Below are 27,611 nucleotides of genomic sequence, written 5' to 3'. Positions count from 1 at the left end.
GAGCATTTCCACTGGGAAATCAAGGATTTTTCTGATTCAAAAAAGAGGCTTAGGGATCTCCTTCTCCTATCTCAGCATAGGCCTTTAGCTATTCCTCCTGTACTAGATATTGTTGATGATGCTTTTTCAGAATCTAGTTTGTCTCCTGATTCCCTGCCTCCTGCTTCCAGAAAACCTGACAGATACTACAAGGTCCCTGAGTCCCACAAGTTCCTTTTTAAAAATCCTATTGCAGATCCAGAGTCTATTTTACAGGGGCCCAAGGGCATTAAGGCTTTTACTGCTAAAAATCCTACCCCTTCTCATAGAGACTCCCAAGCACTGGATAGATGGGGTAAGAAGGTCCACTACACTTGGCCATTAGGGCTTTAAACTGCCAGTTGCATATGTTAAAGTATCAGCAACATGTTATTGGACTGCTTAAACAGAAAATAATGTTGATTCCTGACTGTGTGGAAAATAAAGAATTACAGGATTTAATGCGTTCTGCTTAACAAGTTGGAAAACATACTTTGCAATGTGGTTTTGATTTATTAGAGGACTCTTGCAGGGCTGCTGTTACTGGGTCTGTGCTCAGAAAGCATGCTTGGCTTAAGGAGCAATCTTTACCTGATCATGTTAAAGCTAAATTGTTGGATTCTCATTTAAATTAGGACCGCCTGTTTGGCAACAAGGCTGAGGAAGTTCTTAAAAAGATGAAAGATAAAGCTAAATCTATGCAAACTGTTAAAGATTTTTTACAAGTTCAACCTCCTAGATTTAGTAGGCACTGGCCCTTTAAGAATTGGTCCTATCCAGCCCCTTCCAGGTCTTCTCAAGACACAGCAAAACCCCCAAGTTTCAGTCCCAGAGGACACACAGAACTAAGCAGTGGGGGGCCTCCACTTCCAAATCTGGGAATAATAAGACTCCCCCTGACTGAATAACTTCCCTTTAAAATTTCGAAGCGCTTATCAACTGACTTCCCCTTTGTGGGGAATGATTGCTCTTCATGCAAAGAATTGGGAACTCATTACCCAGGACAAATGGGTTTTAAATATAGTGTCCCAGAGATACAGATTTCACTTCCACACGTTGCCAACACCAAGCGGGTGGCCGGACCTACCCCCAAATCAGTGGGAAGAGGCCCAAAAACAAGTACTTTCTCTGTTAAGCATGGGGGCTATTCAACTCATACCAGAAGAGGAAAAAGGACAAGGTTTCTACTCGAGACTTTTCCTGGTACCCAGAAAAGACAATTAATGGCGTCCTATCCTGGACCTGTCTACTCTAAACACCTTTTTGAAGATTCCAAAATTCAAGATGCTGACTTTTCACCAATTACTTCCAATGCTAGGCAAAGATGCCTGCTTGGCAACACTAGATTTAAAAGAAGCATACCTGCACATCCCAATCAGGGAATCTTGCAGAAGATACCTACGCTTCAAAGCAGGCTACATGCACTATCATTTCTCTGCCATGCCCTTTGGCTTATCTACTCCATGCAGGGTATTCACAAAGTGCCTAGCTCCAGTTATTGCATTTTACAGGCAAAGAAATATTCAAATGTACCCATACCTGGATGATTGTCTAATTCAGGCAGAAAGCCAGGACATACTTTTGAATCATCTGGCCTTTGTACAAAGGGTTCTAACTTGTCTGGGGTACACCATAAATGAAAAAAAATCACACCTGGTACCCTGTTAATAAATTATATTCCTGGGAGCAAGCTTGAATACAAATTCCCAGATGGCTTACCTCACGCCAGAGAAACAAATTCATTTGACAACCTACTTCAAACAAGTGGCCACAAGACAATTACTGCAAGCCTTGGGGTTCATGGCCTCCTGCATTCTTCTAATTCCATATGCAAGACTGCATATGAGGAAACTACAGTGGTATCTAAAAAGTCTATGGTGTCAATATTCACAAGACCTAGAAACAATGATTTCTATCATACCTTACCTATGCCTAGAGTTCCTTTGGTGGGCAGAGGCCTGCCACCAAAACAATGGACTACTTTTCACACCACCCTCTGCTGCCCAAACCCTAACAACAGATGCATCAGACTATGCATGGGGGACTCACCTGGCAGGGAAGTGCATTCAGGGCAAATGGAACCTAAGTCAAATGCACCTGCATATCAATCAAAAAGAAATGTTAGCTGTACAGAATGCTCTGACAGCCTTCAAGGACCACATTCTTCCAGGACAACTAATTGTAAAGATGGACAACACCACTGTTATGTGGTACATAAACAAGCAGGGGGTTCACATTCTTACCCCCTCTGCAGACTAGCCATTGCATTGTGGAACACAGCCTTGAGCTGCCAAGTGCACTTACAAGCTCAATTCCTGCCAGGAAAATTAAATACACTGGCAGACGGACTAAGCAGAAACCTCATGGAGCCACACAAGTGGAAACTGGAACCAAGGATTTTCAAGATGTTGACAAGCAAATGGGGGAGCCCAGATATAGACCTGTTTTCCTCTCCCCGGAACTACCAATTGGACACATTTTGCACAAGGACTCTCCACAAACAAGCCTGCAAGTGGATGCTCTGTCCTTCAGCTGGAAAAACCTATCAGTCCATGCCTTCCCCCCTCTGCCTCTGCTCTCCAAAGTACTACTAACAATCAAACAGGACAAACCAAGGATGATTTTGATTGCTTCAGACTGGCCGTGCCAACACTGGTACCCCCTCCTGCACAGTGTGTCATGGTTATCTCCATGGCACCTGCCTCAGACTCCTTCCCTGCTGTCTCAGCAGGAGAACTAGATTCTGCACCCTCAGCTTCTAACACTGAACCTTGCAGCCTGGCTGATTACTTAATCTCTCCTTTAACATCCCTCAGCAAACCTGTGATGGATATCATTTTAGAGGCAAGGAGACCTAGTACTAGAAAATCTGTTGCTGAAAAATGGAAAAGATTCTGTGTCTGAAACCAATCTCAAGGGATGAGCACAGCAGCACCCAATTTACCTCAGATTTTACAATACTTAACTGAGATGCTTCACAAGGGCCTGTCTTTTTCCTCCATTAAAATCCATGTCTCAGCCATTTCAGCTCATTATAACACAGAACCTCCCCTCTTCTCTCATCCACTGCTCAAGCAGTTCCTCAGAGGGGCCAAAAATTTGAGACCACCCAGGAGAGCTCCATCCCCAGCCTGGGACCTTAACTTTGTATTGGAGAAACTCACTCTACCTCCTTTCGAGCCAGCTGCTACTGCAGACTTAAATTTCTTTCTTGGAAAACAGCTTTCCTTTTAGCAATCACTTCAGCTAGAAGGGTATCTGAATTACAGGCCCTTATGGCAGTGGAGCCTTTCATCATATTTCATATGAACAGGGTGTCCCTCAGAACCAATCCATCCTTCATGCCCAAGATGGTATCCAGTGTGGTTCTTAATCAGTCCATTCATTTGCCAACCTTCTTTCCCAATCCACAGAATAAAGAAGAACAGATACTGCATTACTTAGATGTGCACAGACAACTTAGATTCTACTTGGGCAGGACTAAACCTCAAAGGAAATCTGAACAACTGCTGGTGGCATCTGCTGCAGGGGCAGAGGGGAAGGCTATTTCAAAGCAAACCATTTCTAAATGGATAAGCCATTGTGTTCATTTCTGCTGTAAGCACCATGGAAAACCTATCCCCCAGGGGATCAGACCTCACTCCACCAGGGCTGCATCTACCTCTACAGCCTTTCTCAGAGGCGTCCCTACCAGGGACATCCTAGAAGCTGCTACCTGGAGTTCTGTACATACTTTCACCAAGCATTATCATTTGCCAATTTTCTCTAAATCCAGAGCTGGCTTTGCCACTGCAGTCTTGCAGGGCCTTATTGCTGGCCCTAATGCTATCTAAATTCCTCCTCCCAACCATATCTTTGGGAATCTACCCAAATGTAATGACTGCCAACAGTGAAACATGAAGTACATAGTACAGTTGTGTACACTTACCATAAATGTAGATGTTCGAGCGTATTCACTGTTGCAGTCCTGGTTACCCTCCCTCCAGCCTACTTTCCTTTACTATGCTTAAAAGCCTTTTTGGTGTATTTGCTTTTTTTGTTGGAGGTATATCTTTGTACTTTTGTATTTAATTGCTTCCCATTAGAGGGGCACCTGACATCTGGGGCAAGAAAAACCTGATGTAATGGCTTCGGCTGCATGTTTTATACCCCTGATGACCTGACGTCATGGAAGAAGGGACAGAAACTGATGCAGGACATAAGACTTTTTTAATCAGGCCGACTGAGGGCTACCTGCAAGCAGATAACCCAAATGTAATGACTGCAACAGTGAATACACTCGAACATGTACATTTATGGTGTGTACACAACTGTACTTTACTTCATGTCAAGTTTTACCACTATTGATGTACAGTGATCATGGGCTTATAATGGTTAATTTGTTGCTAGATAATTCTGCCAAACTAAAATCTAAACCAATGTACAGAAGATTAATTACAGATTATATGTAAGCAAAACAGTCACTATGAAAATGTAATTGGAGTGATGTGTTCAGTGGAAAAAGTGCAGAAGTAATGTGGAAAGTTTTGAAAGAGAATTGTTTGAATACAAAAATAAAATAAATAAATAAACATTTAACATCAGGATCTTGGCGCATAAAGTCAAGAGGATATATTTCTATAAGAACAAGATACTTGATTAAGGTGAGAGATGAAATAAAAATAAATGGAAAAGAGGTCAAACTACAACTTTGAGCACTGAAATAAACAAGCTGGACAAACAAATTAAACGTAGAGTGAGGCAAGATCAAGAAACATTTGAAGAAAATTTATATAAAGATATTGACCATTTTATAGATAAAAATTAATAAACTGTTTAGATTCTAAAATTTATTCTTAAACACAACAGATTGTAGATATATTCACAAAATCATATGCAAAACAGTTTGGTTCCACAAAAGGAGTTATACATTGTCCTAGTGGCATCCAGGTAACCTCAGATACTGAAATCAAATTAGATTATATTGAAAAAGAACTATGCAAACTGGATCAAACAAAGCACAGGGAGGAGACAGAATCAGTAATAATGATCTGAGAACACTTCAAGAATTTACACTACCATTATGTCAAATGTTTAATATGTCGTATAAATATGGGGAGATTCCTGAAGATTGGAGTCATGTACTTATTAAACATGTCTTCAAGGGGAAATGGTATTAGGACAAACCCAGAGTCAAACAGACTACTAAGTCTACTTCCATGTTGTGGAAAAGTAATAGAGAAGGTAATATTGAATAAGTAACTGTCAGAATTCAAAAGGCTGGGACTTGAAATCATCTATCAGCATGCATATGGTGAAAATAGGTGTATTACCACCTGTGACAGATGTTCTATAACAATATAATAGCAATAAATGAAGAATTGTGATGTGATGTAATTCATACAGATTTAACTTCAGCATTTGACAGGGTCATACACAAAACACTTATCAGTAAATTAAACCAACTAGATATGTATGCACTCTTGATAAAGATGGATAGCTGCATGACTTACAAATAGGAGATGGCAAGTATCACACAGCAACTGGACAGGTGACATCTTTATTTACAGTCAGGGTGTCCCACAGGGCTCTGTCCTAAGCCCATACTTGATTAGATTGTATCTTTCAGACCTAACTTTTTCATCTGAGGTGTTCTACAATCAGTATGCAGATGACTTGAAACTGGGCAAACTGATCGTATGTGTTACAGATACGGCATGTCTGCAAAAGAAGCTGACTAAAATTAACATTTGGGCACAAGAGAATAATATGTTGATATGTACATCAAAAACTGTACATAAGAGATTCGGGATACATAAATTGAAAGGTGAATAGTTAGTACAGCACACAGTGATTGAAACTGTAGTTTCATGTAAGGACCTGTGTATATGGGTAGATCCAGATTTGAGTTTTTCTAATCATATCAACTAATTGGTCAATGATTGTTATAGAACTTTAGCTTGCATGAAAAGATTTATAAAGTCTAGGAAATCAAAAGTGATAAACTCAGTTTGTTAGTCACATTAGACCAAAACTTGAGTATGGAATAACAATATGGAAACCTTACAAGAAAACAAGCATGAGTAAACTGGAAAGAGTACAGTTGAAATATACTAACAGCATCCATGGATGTGAAAATTATTTTGAAAGACTGAAATATTTGAACTTGTATAGTGTGTCATACAGATATGTAAAAGGAGACCTTATTCAGCCATTTAGAGACAACTACCTCTGGGAATGTTTGAGGTTATCAAAAAGTAGTAGAGAATCATCAGACAACCTGTGTAGAAGATTCTGTAGGAATGAGAAGTGTAGTAATTGGTTCTCTGTGAGAGCAACTGATAGATGGAATAGACTACTAAATTACATTAAAGGAGGCACTAGTTTAGATATTTTTAAGAATGGTCTGGAAACTTATTATGGGAATAACTGTTTTATTATATTGGCAGGTTAGAAGGGCATTAATACCCATGCTTGAAATATTTGTATGTATGTATATGTAAATGTAGCCTTAATGCTGAAAATCTACATTTCCTCTGCACTAGGTTACATTGCATGTATATGTATGTGTGTGTCTGTGTGTGTGTGTGTGTGTGTGTGTGTGTGTGTGTGTGTGTGTGTGTGTGTGTGTGTATATATATATATATATATATATATACATATCTGTGTGTGTGTGTGTGTGTGTGTATATAGTGTGTGTGTGCATATATATATATATATATATATATATATATATATATATATATAAAATTGTATAATTGCTTGATTGACTCAAATCATGTATAAAGGTCATGTGCATGCATGTAGTATTAATTATATATGCTACTTTTTTCTATGTCATTTGCCTTCTTGATTAAGGATGTGCCTAAAAAGAGACTTGGACCCATGAAATTACCCAGTCAATGTACACATATATCAATCAATTAATCAATCAGTCAATCAATGAGTAAGTAAATAAGTAAAACATTTCTGCCCAAGGGGAAGAGAAAGTTAAAGAAAAAAAGAACTCGACAGTTTTGTTTAGATAGAGGAAAAATAAAGCTGAAAGACATTTTTTGTGGAGCTACCCTTTGCAGAGGAAGACATAAGAAAAAAATCCAGTTCTATTTTTTGTTGGGCCAGCCTGTAGACAAATGTTAAGAGTTCACCTGGAAATGGATAACACTAAGACAAGAGTTTCAGCCTGATTTTATTGGCATGGGATAATGAAATATAAAGAGTTTCTTGTCCAAAATGTCTGAAAACTAATCATCATCCTGTTTTTAGGAATCCATTGATTTCTCTGCTTATTATAGAAGTGCCATCTGAGTGCATTGCAATGATAAAGTCCATTTCTACTAGTTCATAGTGATATATCCATTACTAGGTTGTAAAAGAGACCATACCATGTTCTTGCTACAACATTTCAAGAAGCTCTGCTGTTGTCCGAAGCTCGTGCTAAGCCAGTTGCCAGATAACAGCTATTGTTATTCTCTAGAGTTAGTGTCCCTAAGGAGATACTTATCGTGTAATGCCCTTTATGTCAAAGGTATTGCATCAGTTGTGTCAGTGCTTTAAGATTAAGTAATTAAATATCAGTATACCCTTCAAAAACTGATGGTTTAGTGGAAAGTTTCAATAACTCTGAAATCCATGTTAAGAAAGGTGATTTATGCAGATGGTAAGAAATGAGACCATTTACAATAAGAGGAATGGCAGAAGCATTAACTATGTTTGCTCCGTTTGAACTCTTATATGCCAGACATCCCAGTGGTGTGATTGATATTGCTAGGGAGACTGGGATGAAGAGAAGACATCATTTAAACTGTGATAGAACATTGCATTAGTTTACAGGATAAACTTAAGCTGGTTGTGCCTATAGTAGAAAGCACATGCAGAGAACCCAGATGTTACAGTAATGAGTCTATAGTAATAATATCCACCCTAGAGATCAGGCATTAGTTTTTTCTACCTCTCTCCTGACCTTCTTACCTGCCTATTCCTTACCGGAATTTTACAGGTCATTTATTTTCACTGTATCACTTCTTTGTTTTATAATCATATGTTACACTTCATATATGTACTATTGTATGCTCTGTTGAACGTTTATTTTTATAATATTATACACTCAGGCTGAGCCTGAAATGGGTCCATTTGGGGTCTGTATTTTACCCTGGTTAACAAATGTAAATAAATAAATTATAAGAGAGAAGAATTATTTGAAGAACAAATGGTGTGAACTCCAGAGTTAGACAGCTAGGAAAGAGAAAGAAAGAGCAAATCTTCTTTTGGCTTTTCCCGGTTAGGGGTCGCCACAGTGGATCACCTGTCTGCTCATGATTAGCAGTGGAGTTTTATGGTGTCAAGTTGCGAGCCCGGTGCCCAACCTTCCACAGAGGGCACACACACACTCTCACCTAGGGCCAGTTTAGAGTGTCCAATCCACCTACAGCATGTCTTTGGGATGTGGGAGGAAACTAGAGCACATGGAAGAAACCCACGTGACCACAGGGAGGACAAGCAGACTCCACACAGAAAACACTTCAGCTGAGGATCGAACCAGAGAACCTCTTGCTGTGAAGCAGCAATGCTAACCACTGCACCACCATGGCCAACAAAGAAAGAAAGAGCAAATATGTGACATTAATACAGTAAATCTATGCAAAGAAGTAGAAATGTTCTGTGATTAGCTTGCAAACAGAAAGTCATACAAGAAAGACCAGAGCCTCTGCATGACTTACACTTAGAGGACTCCTTGTCAAAAGTACAAAAGGAATTAATAAGAAAATGTTTATTAAATAACTGAATGTTCATAGATGTCTCTTGGAGAATTAAAGTTAAAGAATACATCATGGAGACAACATCTGGTGTTTAGGTAATACTAAAATGTCACAGAGAATCATAGCATTAGAAACAACCAATAAGAGAAGAAATTTAATAAAAGCTCAAACTGGGTGTGACATAATAGTGACAGAGTAAAAGGAAAATCATTGCTGGTTCATAAACCAGAAGAAAGTATTAGAATCTCTAATGACTTTAGGAAACTGTATAGATTTACAAAGTTTGTTAGCAATGCCATACCAAAATTTGATGAGCTGACAGAGTACTTAGAAAATGCCAGAAACTTCACAACATTAAAACTGACAAGAGTAGTACTGGCATATTGAGGGTGGCATGGCGGCTAAGAGGATAGTGTTGCCACCTCAATGAAAGAGGTTTTTCTGTTTGATTCTTAGTTGGGGTGCCTTCCCTGTGGAGTCTGCCTGTCCTCCATGTGTTTGTGCATGTTTTCTCTGAGTATTCTGATTTCCTCCCATTTCCAGTAACAGGTGGTAGATGGACTGGACAATTTAAATTTTCCATAGGTGTGAGTGTGCATGTGTTTGATTGGTATGGAAGAACAATTATGCCAGGGCTAGCCTGATGGTGATGTAAACACTGGCTCTGGATGATTGTTACTACTGAAGTAATACCCTGACCGCCCTGTGAAAGAAAATGGAAAAAGGGGTTGTGGATGAATAGATTGTATTGGCAGATAACCCTTACTCCTCTGCTGATGAAAGAAAGCCTTACTTATGACATGTAGATTCTTACCTGGATAACATGGTCATCCATTCAGAGACTTGGGAGTCTTATGTAACAAAAATTAAGCCTGTGTTAGAATCTATTAAACCTCTGTCACAAACCGCTAGATTGAAACTGCTAAACAAATGCTGGTGGACTAAGCTCTGGTTAGGGCTTTATCCCCCTACAGCACCATAGTGGCTTAAACCTCTTTCATTTTATATGTTTGTTGCTCCAGTGTTTTAAGTCTGATGTTTTATATATATATATGTATGTATGTGTGTATGTGTATATATATATATATATATATATATATATATATATATATATATATTTATATATGTGTGTATATATGTGTGTGTGTGTGTGTGTATATATATATATATATATATATATATATATATATATATATATATATATATATATATATATAAAATGTGTGTGTGTGCATAGATATATCTATCTATCTACCTATCTGTCACAAGAGCCATGAACATTTGCTGAAATGAACATCTGAGCTATGCAATGTTGCCAAACACACTGCTTATAATGGTCACCAAACTTTTTCAGTGCAATGAAAGAAGCAGCAGCCTTAAAATCACATTCCATATGAGTGGTACACATTCCATAATTCCACTTGGCCAATATCTTAATAATATTACCATACTTGATATGAAAAGTGACTTTGATGGCATGAAGGCATCAAAATAACAATGATCGGAAAACTGCATGCGTTTTTTTAGCACATCCATGTATGGAATATATCTGTCACAGTGGTTTCCGCTTCAGTAGAAATGTCCCATCCACTAACCAGAGGGGACTCACAGAGATCTCTTATGTTCTCTACAATGGTGAGTATTAACATACTGACACCTGTGTTGTCATCCACGTGTAGTCATGAAGATGTGTTCCACACCTACAGTCTCTCCAGTTCATTCAGATTATGACAAATGCCATTACTGCATAAGTGGCTCACAGCCAGACACATAGAGCAATGGCTTTGCAAGAACATTGACAACTCCTCAGATATGTTAACTAGGATTTGCCACCTCACACAGAAAGTCAAGAGAAGCATCCATCCTACAGTTGGTAGGATCCAGAGCCAAATACTTTTTGTACACTGCTTGGATTTGATAAATAATAGTGCTCCATCCTCTGACTGTCTCATCATCTTCTTTCGGCTGTTCCCATTAGGGGTCACCACAGCAGATCACCTGTTTCCATTTCTTCCTGTCCTCTGCATCTTGCTCTGTCACATCAACCACCTGCATGTCCTCTCTCACCACATCCATAAACCTTATCTTAGGCCTTCCTCTTTTCCTGTTACCTGGTAGCTTCATCTTTAGCATCTTTTTCCCAATATACTCAGCATCCCTCCTCAGCACATGTCCAAACCAACGTAATCTTGCCTCTCTGGCTTTGTCTCCAAACCTTCCAACCTGGGCTGACCCTCTAATATACTTATTCCTAATCCTGTCCACCCTCGTCACACCCAGTGCAAATCTTAACATCTTTAACTCTGCCACATTCAGCTCAAACTCCTGCCTTTTTGTCATTGCCACTGTCTCCAACCCATATAACATAGCTGGTCTCACTACCCTCTTGTAGACCTTCCCTTTCACTCTTACCGGTACTCGTCTGTCACAAATCACTCATGACTGTCTAACATTTGGAAAAAAAGTAATGTAACAACATGCCCCCTGCACTATTTACTCAGTTTCAACTGGCAGCTCAGGAGTTCTAAGTTTCACATTTGCAGACAAACAGGTGTATTTCTGTGTGTAGCTGACTGAAAAAAAGTCAAGTTCTGCTACTGTGCATTACCTCACCAGTTCAAAATATCAGTTTTTGCAGAATATCTAAAATTAAAATCCTTAAAACTTGCAGCTGAAAGCTATTTAAAAAATTGCGTTTGCAGTAGAAATAGAAAAAATGTTATGCCAAAGTTGCTAACTAATGATTATGTATAATGTTAGAGTGGAGACAGAGGAGTTGATGGAGACAGAAGAATTGATAAGTTGCGCAGGTTACCCTGCACACCAGACCTTGAATTTTACTTTAATTACAGGGAAAGGGTGGTAGCTTTCACTTCACAGGTTAGTTACAACAAATGAGATCAGCTAGAACCAGTTTCATTGGTAAAGAATGATAAAATTATTTAAATACATGCTTCCACAGTTTGATTAGTGTCTTCAGCAGCTGCTGAAACTGACATAGGAGAGTAATGGAATGACAAAACTTTGCTGCTCACGTCTGCCCTGTTGGGGGTGGGGTAGGATGACGCTCTGGTATGGGTGGTCTATTCTTTACAGTTCTCAGTGGATACCAGGGCTTGTAACGGCTGAAGTGTGTACAGCTGGCAACAGCTGAGGTTAGGCTTGGAAAGCAGTGCAGCCTTAGGAAGGAGTTGGCAGCAGTCCTGCATTTTGCCTCATCGTGCACAGTGGCCTGCATGAAGACACTAGCATATAGGCGGTGCACAGCTTTCACTTTTGAAGAAAGCCCTTATCTCTGCAAGTAGTAGTTGTAGTGGCTGTCAGTCTCTATTTCACCTTTTACTAGGGGTTGCTGGCAACTACAGTCAGAGGGGTTATTTTGAAGTTGCATCCTTAAAGCCATAGCACTGAGGGAGATGGAGTTTAGGAAGACCATACTGCAATATAAGCTAGACCTAGGCAACCAGAAGAAATATGGAGTGCCTGCACTTAAAAATGAATATTGTCAAGAATCCTAAAAGTAATAGTGGTAGATGTATCTGTTTTAATGGGTCTATATCACATAATCAAAATTCCAAAATATCGAACACCATAAGCTCGAACTTGGAATTTCGAAATGTGATAACATTGAACACTCAGAATAGCAAATTTTTTTCCCAGGGAAAAAATTTGCAGTTCTGAGAAACATACACACAAAACGAGCACACCAAAATAAATAATCCACACACATACACTTAACAAAACCCTACTTCTAACCTTACACTAAACCGTACATACATTCCTATCTATCCACTAACCTTAACCTGCACCCTAACCCTAAGGTCCGTTACTATCGCACACTTACCCTAAGAAACTATACACAAACAAACTAATACACACACATACACTTAACAAAACCCTACTTCTAACCCTACACTAAACCATACATACATTCCTACCTATCCACTTACCTTAACCCGCACCCTCACCCTAAGGTCCGTAATTATCACACCACAGTGAAGGAAATAGCGAAGCCACGGAACGGCCCACTGAAATCTTGCCCTAGGTAAGAATTCGATGTTCCGCGGCTTCGCTATTTTCAGCCTTTGATGTAGTGGTGTCGATATTATAACATTCGAGGTTTTGCAACTTTGATGTTATAATATAGACCCGTTTTGACTGCACCCAAATCACAGGGGCAAGATGCAAATGTAAATTAATACTATGTGATGACAGGTATTTAATTTAGTGGAAACATTTTTAGAAAAACTATGCCACACAATTTAGATTTACTGTGAAAAGATGAAAGGGAACAGTGACTGCAATTTATTAATGCTTATAACTTCCTTTTATAGAATTAGCTGTTTTTTAAGTTCGGTTTACTTAACTTGGTTCTAATCAGCTGAGACATAAAAATTCTGAAATAAGCAGACACTAACCAGAAAATGCAAAGTAATTTTTTACTATAGCATGTCAACAGTGTACGAGAAACCTGCCTGTCTTCTGTTGCTGAGAACATCAACAGGAGCATGAATACTGCAGTCCCTCTGTAAAAGCCCGGGGTAAGGGAGGTGAGATACTTACTTAATTGTGGATTATGCTTCATTGCAAATCATTTTGAAGAAGCCACAGACCATGTAAAGTAGATCTTAGAGCATAGTTAACTACATGTACTTACGTTTATTTATTGATACATTGTGTTAAGTATCTTGCTCATTTGGGTTATGGTCATTTTCAGTGGAGACATGGGACTGCTGTTTATCTGAGTGCCTTGATGGAATCAAACCAAGGGCTATAGAATGATCCTCATTTATTTATTTAATTGGTTTGGTTTGTTTAATAAGTTAGCAGACTGGTGTAAATACCCTTTTCAGCCACAACCTTGGCTGAAAACGATATAGTTCTTTCAGTTTTACATTTAACAGCAAGAATAATAGATATAAAACACAATAATTTAACTGAGTACAGTTATATCTATTGCAACAGCAAATATTTCCCTCTTTATTTTTGCAGTGTAATGTTAACATCGAGTTCAACAAAAGCAACATATGTAGTAGTAGTTCAATGTGTGCAATATTCTCAATTTTACACCTCACAGGTGAGAACTTTTACAACGCAGAATAGCACAATTGCTAACCAATAGACTTTATATGGAAAAATTACTACAATTTTTAGAAAAAAAAAACTGTTTCACACCATTTAGATTTACTGAGAAAAGATGAAATAGGAACAGTGTGAGGGTGATGGTGCATGAGCTGATAAGATAGGGGGAACAAGTTTAACATCATCTGTGAATTATGTGGTAAAAATGTAGGGATCTGCAAATGCTATTCTCTGTTGTGTGAGCTAGCTTCTAATAGCTTTAATAGTGCACACTAAACTGACAGCCAATGAAATTTAAGATGATGCTGTTCTGTTATTCAAGTGGAGGAAGACATGCAGTGTCATATGGACTGTGAGTAGCATTGCCTTAAGCAGTGCTTTTGAGATATACCCCATAACAGTACCCTTGTCTAGTATCATTTCTTTCAGACTCTCATTTTAGCTAAGTTTTAGGTCCAAACTCTGACAAAGGATTGAGCAGAGCAGAAAAATGTAGTTGAGTGGTTTCATTTCAGTGTTATGGATGACTTACCCAAATGTTATAAAAGTTACTGAATAAGACAGGTACAGAGGTGGGAATAAGTACCCATGGCATTGCGAACAGAAATGTTAATATGACAATGTTAGAAAAATCACTGCTGTGTAAGGGAAAGTGATCCATAGTTAGGATGCCTGATTTTTTTTGCAGATATTAGTCAAAGCAAAATTTGGCTTTTTTATTTAAGATTTTGGTCCTTGAACCTAGTGTTCCTGAATTTGGGATTCTAGTTTTGTATGCTGCTACCATGGATGTATGGGAGAAAGCTTACTTGGGGTGCTTCATTTTAATTGTAATTGCACATTTGCAAAAACAAACATTGAATTTATGGTTCTAGATTTTGCTTCCTGAGTAGAGTGACCCTCATTTCATGATTCATCTACTTTATGGGTATGCCACTGGTGAAGGAAGAGGAAGCCAGCTTTCCTAGTTGCCCTGTGAACAGCAACTTTGAATATTTCCCTTCTTGCATTTTTTTTATTTATCACTTTTTAATAGATGTTTTGATATCTATAACCTCCTTCTCAGTTATGCTATGTCATTTTTGTTACTTATCTGTATTTTATTCTACTAACAAGCTACGCATCTCAATGTTTGAGTAAGTTATACTACTGAAAAACGTACCAATGTTGTTCTGGGTACTGGTCATGGCTGAAGTGAAACACTATAAAACAGTCCACTTAACTTGAAAAAGGCTAATAAACAACACCTGAGGTCGTCTATTATATGAAGGAACAACTCATACTGTAATAAATTATTACTCAGTTATCTCTTTAAAGCAATTGCTTAATCTGTATGTGTTTTTTTTCATTGTTGTTTTAGCTATAAAAGTAAACTATGAATAAATGAAGAGTGCCTGTTTATCGGTAAGTTTTTGTCCAAAAATGCAAAAACCTTTTGCTTACTGATATTACGTAACTTAGTGTTTTTCTCCTCCTAGGGGCAGCCAGCGTGATTGTAGGACATCCCCTTGACACTGTAAAGGTACTGCTTGTGTATATTTATTAACTAGTTATGTTAATGTTACTTCTTTATGAGTGTGTGTGTGTGTGTGTGTGTGTGTGTGTGTGTGTGTGTGTGTGTGTGTGTGTGTGTGTGTGTGTGTGTGTTAGCAGGGACCTTTGGAACATAATGGGATTCTTTTTCATATTAATGTGTGTAATGTCACATGGCACAAATTTGTCTTATGTAACTGACAGATTTTTACTGCTGAGATAAATTAATTTTTATCATTTTATTGCTGCAATCATAAACAGGTTTGAAGTTTGCTATTCAAAAGTCTGTTCCATCAGTTTTAGTTAGGATTAGCCTAATCCTGAATGGCACAATTGGTGGGATTCAGAAACTTTGTGGTTTGCTTCAAAGAGTAGTTGTGACTAAGCAATGAGTATTATTGCTGGCAGCATTTCAAAAATGCCAACTTCTACCCAGCACTCAGTGTATATATACATCAGTCAGCACTATATGCTTAGACTCCCTGCACATCAGCACAGTTTCCATGAAATTAAAAAACAGAATGTCATGCTGTTGTTAGCTGCAGCTATACTCTGCCACTGCAGAAAGTAACACTAACTGATATTTAGTTACTACACAGAAATAATTATAATTAGCTTTACCTGGCTGTAACGCAAAACTATTCAGTTGTTCACATCTTCAACCTAGCATCACTGCAATGTCATGTTGTATGCTTAATCATTAACATATATTACTTAATGTCTGTTAATTTATATTGCTAAATGTCTGTTTAAGAATGCTTATAATATCACAGAATAAAATGCTGATGTACCGTAACTAACCAACAATAAGAAAAATAGGTGCACTGGAGATCACCCACAGATTAAGGTGCTCATAGGTTAGAAAACCAATAAATTTGGAGTACAAGCCAAGATAAGGAACACAAAGCACACAAAATGAAATTAAGAAATGAAGTAGCTATGCAAAGCTAAGTGGGCATTTTGTTGGGTATGATTCATAAAACCGCAAGCAACCTGCAGCTATGTGGCACTTGAGTCATGGTACACCATGATGAGAGGCCAGTACTAACCAATATGCCCTAAAGTCATTGAGAAATTAGATAAAGACCTGCAAACACACTGTTATTTATATTTAAGTTAAAATAATGGTCAACTATAGTTTTATTATGCACTTTTGGAAAATATACATACATGAAAATATTTGTGTTCCAGCACAGGAAAGCCTATACGGACACAACACACTCTATACTTGTAATCACATTGAGATGGACAGATGGCAGGCTGCATTTCAATAACATTTCTGTCATTCTAACATCATGCATACCCTTCTGGGGAAACTTTTTTCTTGCTCCATACCAATGTCAGAAAAAGTTAATAATTGTATTACTTGTGGGAAGCAAATACCTCATAAGGATTTCCATTTATACTGTATTCCTTGCCTAGGCCCTGATCACAACGTGCCTGGCTGTCGGTTTTGTGCTAGATTTAACCAACGCACTATTAAGCGTCGGTATATTTTTGCCTCAAAGTATTTTGGAAACAGATTTAGCTACCCAGAAATGTCGTCGGATAGCAATCCGACTACCGGAGTATATAAAAAACGCAGGGAAAAGGACAGAGAGAGACAGTTGAGGTCCAAAACCGATGAAGCTTCTCCTAAGCCAGTCGCCGGTTCATCGGTACTCAGTGAGGCGCTTTCGCAGCCCCTGATACCCGCTACATTAGAATCTCAGGCCTCTACTGACACCCATGTGGAGTCCGGCATGCCGCGAGATACTCAAAGTATTGGACCCACGGATGTATCTCCCTCAGATGGGTCCAGAGCCTCTGAGCAGGCACCGGCTTCTGAGGGGGTTTTCAGGCCTCAACATTTGTATATCAAACTGATGGCAGCTGCAAAACCAAAGACAAAAGCAACTTCTAAAACTAAAAAAATGACGCATGAGCCATGTGCACAGGCCTCTATGCCTAAAAAACAAATGACCAAAATGGCTGAAGACCTTATTACCTTGATCAGGGGTTCCCATCCCCCTCCAGATAAGAGACCTAGGCAAGACACTAATTATGAATCTTCAGATCAGGTTTCTATTTCTTCTGATTCCTCTTCTGATCAGGAATTATCTATACCTCCCTATGAGGATTCTGATGCAGAGGAGTCCATACCATCTGCATCACCTGCTGAGGATTATTCATTTGGAGAAACCTTGCATACTTTGAGGGAGCATTTTCACTGGGAGAGTCAAGATTTCTCAGAATCAAAAAAGAGGCTCAGGGATTTCCTTCTTCTCCCTTAGCACAGGCCTTTAGCCATTCCCCCTGTTTTAGACATTGTAGAAGATGTGTTTTCGGGATCAAGCTTGACCCCTGACTCCTTACCTCTGGCTCCCAGTAAGCCTGACAGATATTACAGGGTCCCTGACTCACATACATTTTTATTTAGAAACCCTGCTGCTGATCTTGAAACTATTTCTCAGGGTCTAAAGGGAGTTAAGGCCTCAACAGCAAAAAAGTCTACCCCCTCTGACAGAGATTCAAGGGTACTGGGCAGATGGGGAAAAAAGGTTTATACATCCTCAACCTTGACAATCAGGGCCTTAAACTGTCAATTTCATATGCTTAAGTATCAACAACATGTTATGGGATTGCTGAAACAGAAAATTATGTTGATTTCTGAATGTGCAGAAAATAAAGAATTGCAGGAATTATTGCATGCAGCTGAACAGGTTGGAAAGCATAGTTTGCAACGTGGTTTTGACTCCTTAGAGGCCTCCTGCAGGGCCGCAGTTACTGGATCTGTGATTAGGAGGCATGCCTGGCTCAAAGAACAAAATTTGCCTGATCGTGTTAAAGCTAAATTGCTAGATGCACATTTACAGCATGATACTCTGTTTGGTATTAAGGCAGAAGAGGTTTTAAAGAAAATGGAAGACAAAGCTAAGTCTATGCAAACTGTAAAAGACTTCTTACAAGTGCAGCCACCAAGATTCAGTAGACACTGGCCTACAAAAAATTGGTCCTTTCCTGTGTCAGACAGAGCTCAAAGGGGCAAATCCAGAAGCCCTAAGGGTTCCAGATATCAGGTGCAAGATTCATGCAGGTCAAAGCAATTGGGTGCTTCTACCTCAAAATCTGGAGGAGATAAAGCGCAAACCTACAGAAAACAGTTCCAATGACTTCCCTCTGCCAACACCAAGCACTTATCTTTTGACAGCACCTTTAGGGGGAAAATTAGCACTTTTTGCTCAAAATTGGCAGTTAATAACCCAGGGCAAGTGGGTACTAAACATAGTATCACAGGGATACAGATTTCATTTCCACACTCTGCCAATGGCAAATGGTTGGCCAGATCTGCCAAAAAATCAATGGGCAGAGGCACAAAACCAGGTTACGTCCCTCATGGATATGGGGGCAATTCAGACAGTACCAGAACAGGAAAAAGGACAAGGTTTTTACTCAAGACTGTTCTTGTATCCAGAAAGGACAAGGCCTGGTGGCCAATACTGGATTTATCGATTTTGAACACATAACTGGACATTCCAAAATTCAAAATGCTGACTTTGCAGCAGCTTCTGCCCATGCTGGGTAAGAATGCTTGGCTGGTGACATTAGACCTAAAAGAGGCATACCTGTATGTCCCAATAAGTCAATCGTGCAAAAGATACCTCAGATTCAAGGCTGGCTTAATGCATTACCAATTCTCTGCACTGCCCTTTGGCTTATCTACTGCACCCAGGGTCTTTACAAAGTGCCTGGCACCAGTAATTGCATTTTGCAGACAAAGAAGTATACAAATATATCCTTACTTGGACGACTGTTTCATTCAAGCAGAGAACAAGGACATTCTTCTTCAACACCTGGCATTTGTGAAAAGGCTTTTAACATGCCTAACTACCTTGATGATAGCAAGCTCAGATGCTCATAAGCCTAGTACTTATTATACAGCAGGAACTTCTCATTGTTACATTTGTTAATGCCTGTTATGTACTTCACAGATAAAGATTCTAGTTGTCTACTGATGTACTATGTTCTTCATCTGTAAATATGTTGTAAGTAATTTCCATGTTAAATTGTTAATCACTATGTAATCCAATGTAACTACTGTCTGTTTATTTTACTGTGGAGCTTTTCTCCCCGGGCCTCCGCTGAAAATGGACCAACATCCAGTCGGACACTCCCGGTCAACAAATTTAAATAAAATAAAAAAATAATAAAATGCCTAGGGTACACAATAAATGTAAAGAAATCACAACTGGTACCCTCTCAAAAGATAACATTCCTGGGTGCAAGCTTGAATACAACTGCCCAGATGACTAACCTCATGCCAGACAAGCAAAGGCAACTGACTACTTACTTCAAACTGATGGCAACAAAAACCCAGTTATCTGCAAGACAAATTCTGCAGGCTTTGGGCTTCATGGCATCCTGCATCCTACTGATTCCCTATGCAAGACTGCATATGAGGAAACTGCAGTGGTACCTAAAAAGTTTATGGAGTCAACATTCTCACAGTCTGGAAACAATGATTCCTCTCATTCCATGCCTACAACAGGAGTTTCTATGGTGGGCAAAGGCATGTCACCAAAACATGGGACGGGCCTTCACTCTACCCCCTGCCAGCCAGACCTTAACAACAGATGCATCAGATTATGCTTGGGGGGCCCATATGGCAGGAAGATGCATTCAGGGCATATGGACCCCAAAACAAATGCATCTACATATCGACCAGAAAGAGATACTAGCTGTTCAAAATGCCCTGACAGCCTTCAAGGACTTACTTCATCCAGGACAACTACTGATAAAGGTGGACAACACCACGGTCATGTGGTATATAAACAAGCGGGGGGCACGCACTCATACCCCCTTTGCAGATTAGCCATGGCACTGTGGGACACAGCTTTGACTTACCAAATACATCTTCAAGCTCAATTCCTGCCAGGAAAATAAAATACTCTGGCAGATGATTTAAGCAGAAACCTTATGGATCCTCACGAGTGGAAACTAGATCCACAAGTCTTCAGCATGATAACAAAGAAATGGGGGAGCCCAGACATAGATCTATTTGCCTCCCCTCAAAATTATCAATTGAAAAGTTTCTGCACAAGGACTTATCACAGACAAGCATGGAAAGTGGACGCCCTATCCTTCAGTTGGAAAAGCCTATCAGTTTACGCCTTTCCTCCACTGCCTCCTCTTCCCAAGGTCCTCCTAAAAGTCAGACAAGAGAAACCAAAGATGATACTAATTGCCCCGGACTGGCTCCGCCAATACTGGTATCCAATCCTAAGGAACTTGTCTCAATACTCAGCTTGGACCTTACCTCAAAGACCTCAACTTCTGTCCTAGCAAAACAATCAGATCTTTCACAATCAGCTCCAGACACTGAACCTGGCAGCATGGCTGATCATGTAGTTATACAAACAACACCTCTCAGTAAAGCTGTGATGGATGTCATTTTGGAAGCCAGAGGGCCTAGTATTAGAAAATCTTATGCTGATAAATGGAAGAGATTCTGTGCTTGGAATCAAGCACAAGGAACTGATACAGCAGAACCAAATATTCCTCGGATATTACAATACTTGACTGAGATGCTTGAGAAAGGCCTATCTTTTTCATCAATTAAAATTCATGCCTCTGCCATTTCGGCTCATTACAATACAGAACCACCAATCTTTTCTCATCCTTTACTAAAGTAGTATCTTAGAGGAGCCAAAAATGTAAGGCCTCCTAGAAGATCAATACCTGCATGGGACCTCAATTATGTGTTGGAAAAGCTCACCCTGCCTCCATTTGAACCAGCTGCTACTGCTAATCTAAAGACCTTATCATGGAAAACAGCTCTGTTACTAGCAATTACTTCAGCAAAAAGAGTCTCAGAGCTACAGGCCCTCATGGCTGTGGAGCCTTTTATCATATTTTACCCAGACAGGGTGTCTCTGAGGACAAATCCAACATTTATGCCTAAGGTGGTTTCCAGTGTGGCTCTGCCAACCTTTTATCCAAATCCGCAGAACAAGGGGGAGATAATTCTGCATTCCTTGGACATACACAGACAGCTAAGATTCTACTTGAGCAGGACTAAAGCTCTAAGAAAAACTGAGCAATTACTAGTGACATATGCTGCAGGATCAGAAGGAAAGGCTATTTCAAAGCAGACTATTTCAAAGTGGATAAGCCACTGCATTAGTTTCTGCTACTTACACCATGGTAAGCCTGTGCCCAAGGGCATTAGGTCACATTCTACCAGAGCTGCAGCTACTTCAGCAGCCTTTCTCAGAGGAGTACCGACCAAAGACATTCTAGAGGCTGCTACTTGGAGTTCTGTTCACACCTTTACAAAGCATTACCATTTGCCTCTCTACTCTACGTCCAGGGCAGGCTTTGCCACTGCAGTTCTGCAGGGCCTTATAGCCACACCTAATGCTGTTTAGCTCCAGCCTCCCAACCATAGCTTTCGGATTCTACCCAAATGTAATGACTGCAACAGTGAAACATGAAGAACATAGTACAGTTGTGTACACTTACCATAAATGTAGATGTTCAAGTGTACTCACTGCTGCAGTCCAGGCTACCCGCCCGCCATCCCCCTTTCATTCTGGAGTTTATCTTTCCTTCTCTATCTTCTACAACCTATGTGGTGTATTTGCTTGTAGATGAAGGTAAAGTTTATATTGATGCATGTTGTTGTTGTTGTTTGTCTTTCGACTTTTCCCGGTAAGGGGTCGCCACAGCGGCACTCTGGTCCACTAATGATTGGCAGTAGATTTTTATGAAATGCTGAGGTGCCAGCTCAATGCCCAATCTTCAATGAAGGCATGCCCATTTACACACGCATGTCTTTCAAACGCTACCCAACCGCGGGGAGGACATGCAGACTCCACACAGAAGGCACTCCCAAGCCCAGCAGAGAATCGAACGGGAGAACCTCTTGCTGTGAGGTAACAATACTACTATATATATATATATATATATATATATATATATATATATATATATATATTTTTTTTTTTGCTACCTTTTTGGGGGCATCTGACCTCTGGGGCAAGAAAAACTAAAGAAAATGGCGTTGGCTGCTTGTTTTATACCCCTGATGACCTGATGTCATGGAAGAGGAGACAGCAACCGATGCAGGACCCAAGACTTTGGAATTCAGGCTGACTGAGGGCAACCTGCCAGCAGATTACCCAAATGTAATGACTGCAACAGTGAATACACTTGAACATCTACATTTATTGTAAGTGTACACAACTGTACTTTTCCTGTCCACTCATCAAGGTTTCTGTTGGAGTGTTAGCGAGGACCTCTGCCTAATGTAGATTGGAATCTTGTTCCAAAGCATGGGAAGTCTCTGTGACAGGAATCTATCCCTCCAGCACATCCTATTTATTGTTGTGGTGAGGTTTAGATCCCTAGAGCGTTTGGCTTGAGAGGATGAACTTTTCTTTAGGTGGAGCATGTCAATCAGTTTTGGGTTGGACATGGCCTTGTATATCAGGCAGAGATCACCTCTGAGTAGGCGGTATGCAACCGAATACAGCTGGAGTTTCTTCAGTCGAGCTGCATAGGGCATCTGTTTGCGGCCAGTGATCCTCTTGGTGAGGTACATGTTCTTCTTGTTTCACTGTTGCAGTCATTACATTTGGGTAATCTGCTGGCAGGTTGCCCTCAGTCAGCCTGAATTCCCAAGTCTTGGGTCCTGTGTCGGTTGCTGTCTTCTCTTCCATGACGTCAGGTCATCAGGGGTATAAAACATGCAGCTGACGCCATTTTCTTTAGTCTTTCTTGCTGTGCGGTGCCCGAAGCAGAAGCATTTTGCAAGTGCCGGTCGGCCAACTACTGAAATATTCGATTTTGAGTTTCAGAACCAAAGTCTTCACTAAAGCTAAGTACCCCGTTGGGGAAACATTTTTCTTGCTTTTTACCGATGTCAGAAAAAGTTAATAATTGTATTACTTGTGGGAAGCAAATACCTCATAAGGATTTCCATTTATACTGTATTCCTTGCCTAGGCCCTGATCACAACGTGGCTGGTTGTCGGTTTTGTGCTAGATTTAACCAATGCACTATTAAGCGTCGATATATTTTTGCATCAAAGTATTTTGGAAACAGATTTAACTACCCAGAAATGTCGTTGGATAGCAATCCGACTACTGGAGTACATAAAAAACGCAAAGAAAAGGACAGAGAAAGGCAGTCGAGATCCAAAACCGATGACAAATCCTCTCCTAAGCCAGTCGCCGGTTTGCCGGTACTCAGTGAGGCACTTACACAGCCCCTGATACCCGCTACCTTCAAGTCGCAGGCCTCTACCGACACCCATGTGGAGTCTGGCATGCCGCAAGATACTCAAGGTATTGGACCGACGGATGTATCTCCCTCAGATGGGTCCAGAGCCGCTGAGCAGGCACCAGCTTCTGAGGGTGGATTCAGACCTCAACATTTGAATATCAAACCGACGACAGCTGCAGACCCAAAGACAAAAGCAACTTCTAAAACTAAAAAAATTATGCATGAGCCATGTGCACAGACCTCCATGCCTAAAAAACAGATGACCAAAATGGCTGAAGACCATATTACCTTGATCAGGGGTATCCATCCCCCTCCAGATAAGAGGCCTAGGCAAGACACTGATTATGAATCTTCAGATCAGGTTTCTATTTCTTCTGATTCCTCTTCTGATCAGGAATTATCTATGCCTCCCTGTGAGGATTCTAATGCTGAGGAGTCTATTCCATCTACATCTCCTCCTGAGGATTATTCATTTGGAGAAACCTTGCATACTTTGAGGGAGCATTTTCACTGGGAGAGTCAAGACTTCTCAGAATCAAAAAAGAGGCTCAGGGATATCCTTCTTCTCCCTCAGCACAAGCGTTTAGCCATTCCCCCTGTTTTAGACATTGTGGATGATGTGTTTTCGGAGTGAAGCTTGACCCCTAACTCCTCACCTCCGGCTCCCTGTAAGCCTGACAGATATTACATGGTCCCTGACTCACATAAATTTTTATTTGGAAACCCTGCTGCTGATCCTGAAACTATTTCACAGGGTCCAAAGGGAGTTAAGGCCTCAACAGCAAAAACTCCAACCCCCTCTGACAGAGATTCAAGGGCACTAGACAGATGGGGAAAAAAGGCTTATACATCTGCAACCTTGGCAATCAGGGCCTTAAACTGTCAATTTCATATGCTTAAGTACCAACAACATGTTATGGGATTGCTGGAACAGAAAATGATGTTGATTTCAGAATGTGCAGAAAATAAAGAATTGCAGGAATTATTGCATGCAGCTGAACAAGTTGGAAAGCATACATTGCAATGTGGTTTTGATTCCTTAGAGGCCTACTGCAGGGCCGCAGTTACTGGATCTGTGATTAGGAGGCATGCCTGGTTAAAGGAACAAAATTTGCCTGATCATGTTAAAGCTAAATTGCTAGATGCACCTTTACAGTATGATTCTCTGTTTGGTATTAAGGCAGAAGAGGTTTTAAAGAAAATGGAAGACAAACCTAAGTCTATCCAAACTGTTAAAGACTTCTTACAAGTGCAGCCACCAAGATTCAGTAGACGTTGGCCTACAAAAAATTGGTCTTTTCCTGTGTCAGGCAAAGCTCAAAGGGGCAAATCCAGATGCCCTAAGGGTTCCACATACCAGGTGCAAGATTCATACAAGTCAAAGCAATGGGGCGCTTCCACCTCCAAATCTGGAGGAGATAAAGTGCAAACCTACAGAAAGCAATCCCAATGACTTCCCTCTGCCTACAGCAAGCACTTATCTTTTGGCAGCACCCATAGGGGGAAAATTAGTACTTTTTGCTCAAAATTGGCAGTTAATAACCCAGGACAAGTGGGTACTAAACATCGTATCACAGGGATACAGATTCCATTTCCACACTCTGCCAATGGCAATTGGTTGGCCAGATCTGCCAAAAAATCAATGGGCAGAGGCACAGAAACAGGTTACGTCCCTCATGGATATGGGGGCCATTCAGACAGTACCAGAACAGGAAAAAGGGCAAGGTTTTTACTCAAGACTGTTCTTGGTACCCAAAAAGGACAAGTCCTGGCAGCTAATACTGGATTTATCGATTTTGAATGCATACCTGGATATTCCAAAATTCAAAATGCTGACTTTGCAGCAGCTTCTGCCCATGCTGGGCAAGAATGCTTGGCTGGTGACTTTAGACCTAAAAGAGGCATACCTTCATGTCCCAGTAAGACAATCGTGCAGAAGATACCTCAGATTCAAGGCTGGCTTAATGCATTAGCAATTCTCTGCACTGCCCTTTGGCTTCTCTACTGCGCCCAGGGTCTTTACAAAGTGCCTGGCACCAGTAATTGCATTTTGCAGACAAAGTATAGAAATATATCCTTACATGGACGACTGTCTCATTCAAGCAGAGAACAAGGACACTCTTCTTCGACACCTGGCATTTGTGAAAAGGCTTCTAAAATGCCTAGGGTACACAATAAACGAAAAGAAATCACAACTGGTACCCTCTCAAAGGATAACATTCCTGGGTGCAAGCTTGGATACAACTGCCCAGAATACTTACCTCACACCAGACAAGCAAAGGCAACTGACTGCTTACTTCAAACTGATGGCAACAAAAACTCAATCTTCTGCAAGGCAAATTCTACAGGCTCTGGGCTTCATGGCATCCTGCATCCTACTAATTCCATATGCAAGACTGCATATGAAGAAACTTCAATGGTACCTAAAAAGTTTATGGAGTCAACATTCACACAGTCTGGAAACAATGATTCCTCTCATTCCCTGCCTGCAACAGGAGTTTCTATGGTGGGCAAAGGCATGTCACCAAAACATGGGACTGCCCTTCACTCTACCCCCTGCCAGCCAAACCTTAACAGACGCATCAGGTTATGGGGGGCCCACATGACAGGAAGATACATTCAGGGCTTATGGACACCAAAACAAATGCATCTACATATCAATCAGAAAGAGATGCTAGCTGTTCAAAATGCCCTAACACCCTTCGAGGACTTACTTCATCCAGGACAACTACTGATAAAGACGGACAACACCACAGTCATGTGGTATATAAACAAGCAAGGGGACACACACTCATACCCCCTATTCAGATTAGCCATGGCACTGTGGGACACAGCTTTGACCTACCAAATACATCTTCAAGCTCAGTTCCTGCAAGGAAAACAAAGCACTCTGGCAGACGATTTAAGTAGAAACCTTATGAATCCTCACGAGTGGAAACTAAATCCACAAGTCTTCAGCATGATAACAGAGAAATGAGGGAGCCCAGACATAGATCTATTTGCCTCTCCTCAAAAATATCAATTGAAAAGATTCTGCACAAGGACTTATCACAGACAAGCATGGAAAGTGGACGCCCTATCCTTCAGTTGGAAAAACCTATCAGTTTATGCCTTTCCTCCTCTGCCTCTTCTGCCCAAGGTCCTCCTAAAGGTCAGACAAGAGAAAACAAAGATGATATTAATTGCCCCGGACTGGCCCTGTCAATACTGGTCCCAATCCTAAGGAACTTGGCTCAATATCCAGCTTGGACCTTGCTTCAAAGACCACAATTAATGTCCCAGCAAAACAATCAGATCCTGCACAATCAACTATAGACTCTGAACCTGGCAGCATGGCTAATCATGTAGTCATACAAACAACAATTCTCAGTAAAGCTGTGATGGATGTCATTTTGGAAGCCAGAAGGCCTAGTACTAGAAAATCTTATGCTGACAAATGGAAGAGATTCTGTGCTTGGAATCGAGCACAAGGAACTGATACAGCAGAACCAAATATTCCTCAGATATTACAATACTTAACTGAGATGCTTGACAAAGGCCTATCTTTCTCATCAATCAAAATCCATGCCTCTGCCATTTCAGCTCATTACAATACAGAGCCAGCAATCTTTTCTCATCCTTTACTAAAGCAGTATCTTAGAGGAGCCAAAAATGTAAGGCCTCCTAGAAGATCACCATTACCTGCGTGGGACCTCAATTATGTGTTGGAAAAGCTCATCCTGCCTCCATTTGAACCAGCTGCTACCGCTGATCTAAAGTTCTTATCATGGAAAACAGCCCTGCTACTAGCAATTACTTCAGCAAGAAGAGTTTCAGAGCTACAGGCCCTCATGGCTGTAGAGCCTTTTATCATATTTTACCCAGACAGGGTGTCTCTGAGGACAAATCCTACTTTTAATGCTTAAAGTGGTTTCCAGTGTGGCTCTTAACCAAGCAATTCATCTGCCAACTTTTTATCCACATCCGCAGAACAAG

At 40.4% G+C, this 27,611-nt stretch overlaps 1 protein-coding gene across 1 annotated transcript in view; it reads left to right on the top strand.

Moving 5' to 3' along the window:
- The window catches only part of SLC25A48 (solute carrier family 25 member 48), a 771,594-nt gene that overhangs the window by 52,869 nt on the left and 691,114 nt on the right, over positions 1 to 27,611 (top strand). The window contains exon 2 of the mRNA XM_044069895.1: positions 15,317 to 15,360. Coding sequence (XP_043925830.1) covers positions 15,317 to 15,360 — 44 coding nt within the window. The remainder of the gene's footprint in view (positions 1 to 15,316; positions 15,361 to 27,611) is intronic.

This window comes from Protopterus annectens, chromosome 4.part0 (assembly GCF_019279795.1).
Source record: "Protopterus annectens isolate FY-2018-M chromosome 4.part0, PAN1.0, whole genome shotgun sequence".
In the NCBI taxonomy this organism is placed as follows: Eukaryota; Metazoa; Chordata; order Ceratodontiformes; family Protopteridae; genus Protopterus; species Protopterus annectens.
The sequence above is the reverse complement of the archived record's forward strand: the minus strand, read 5'-3'. Positions and strand labels throughout refer to the sequence as shown.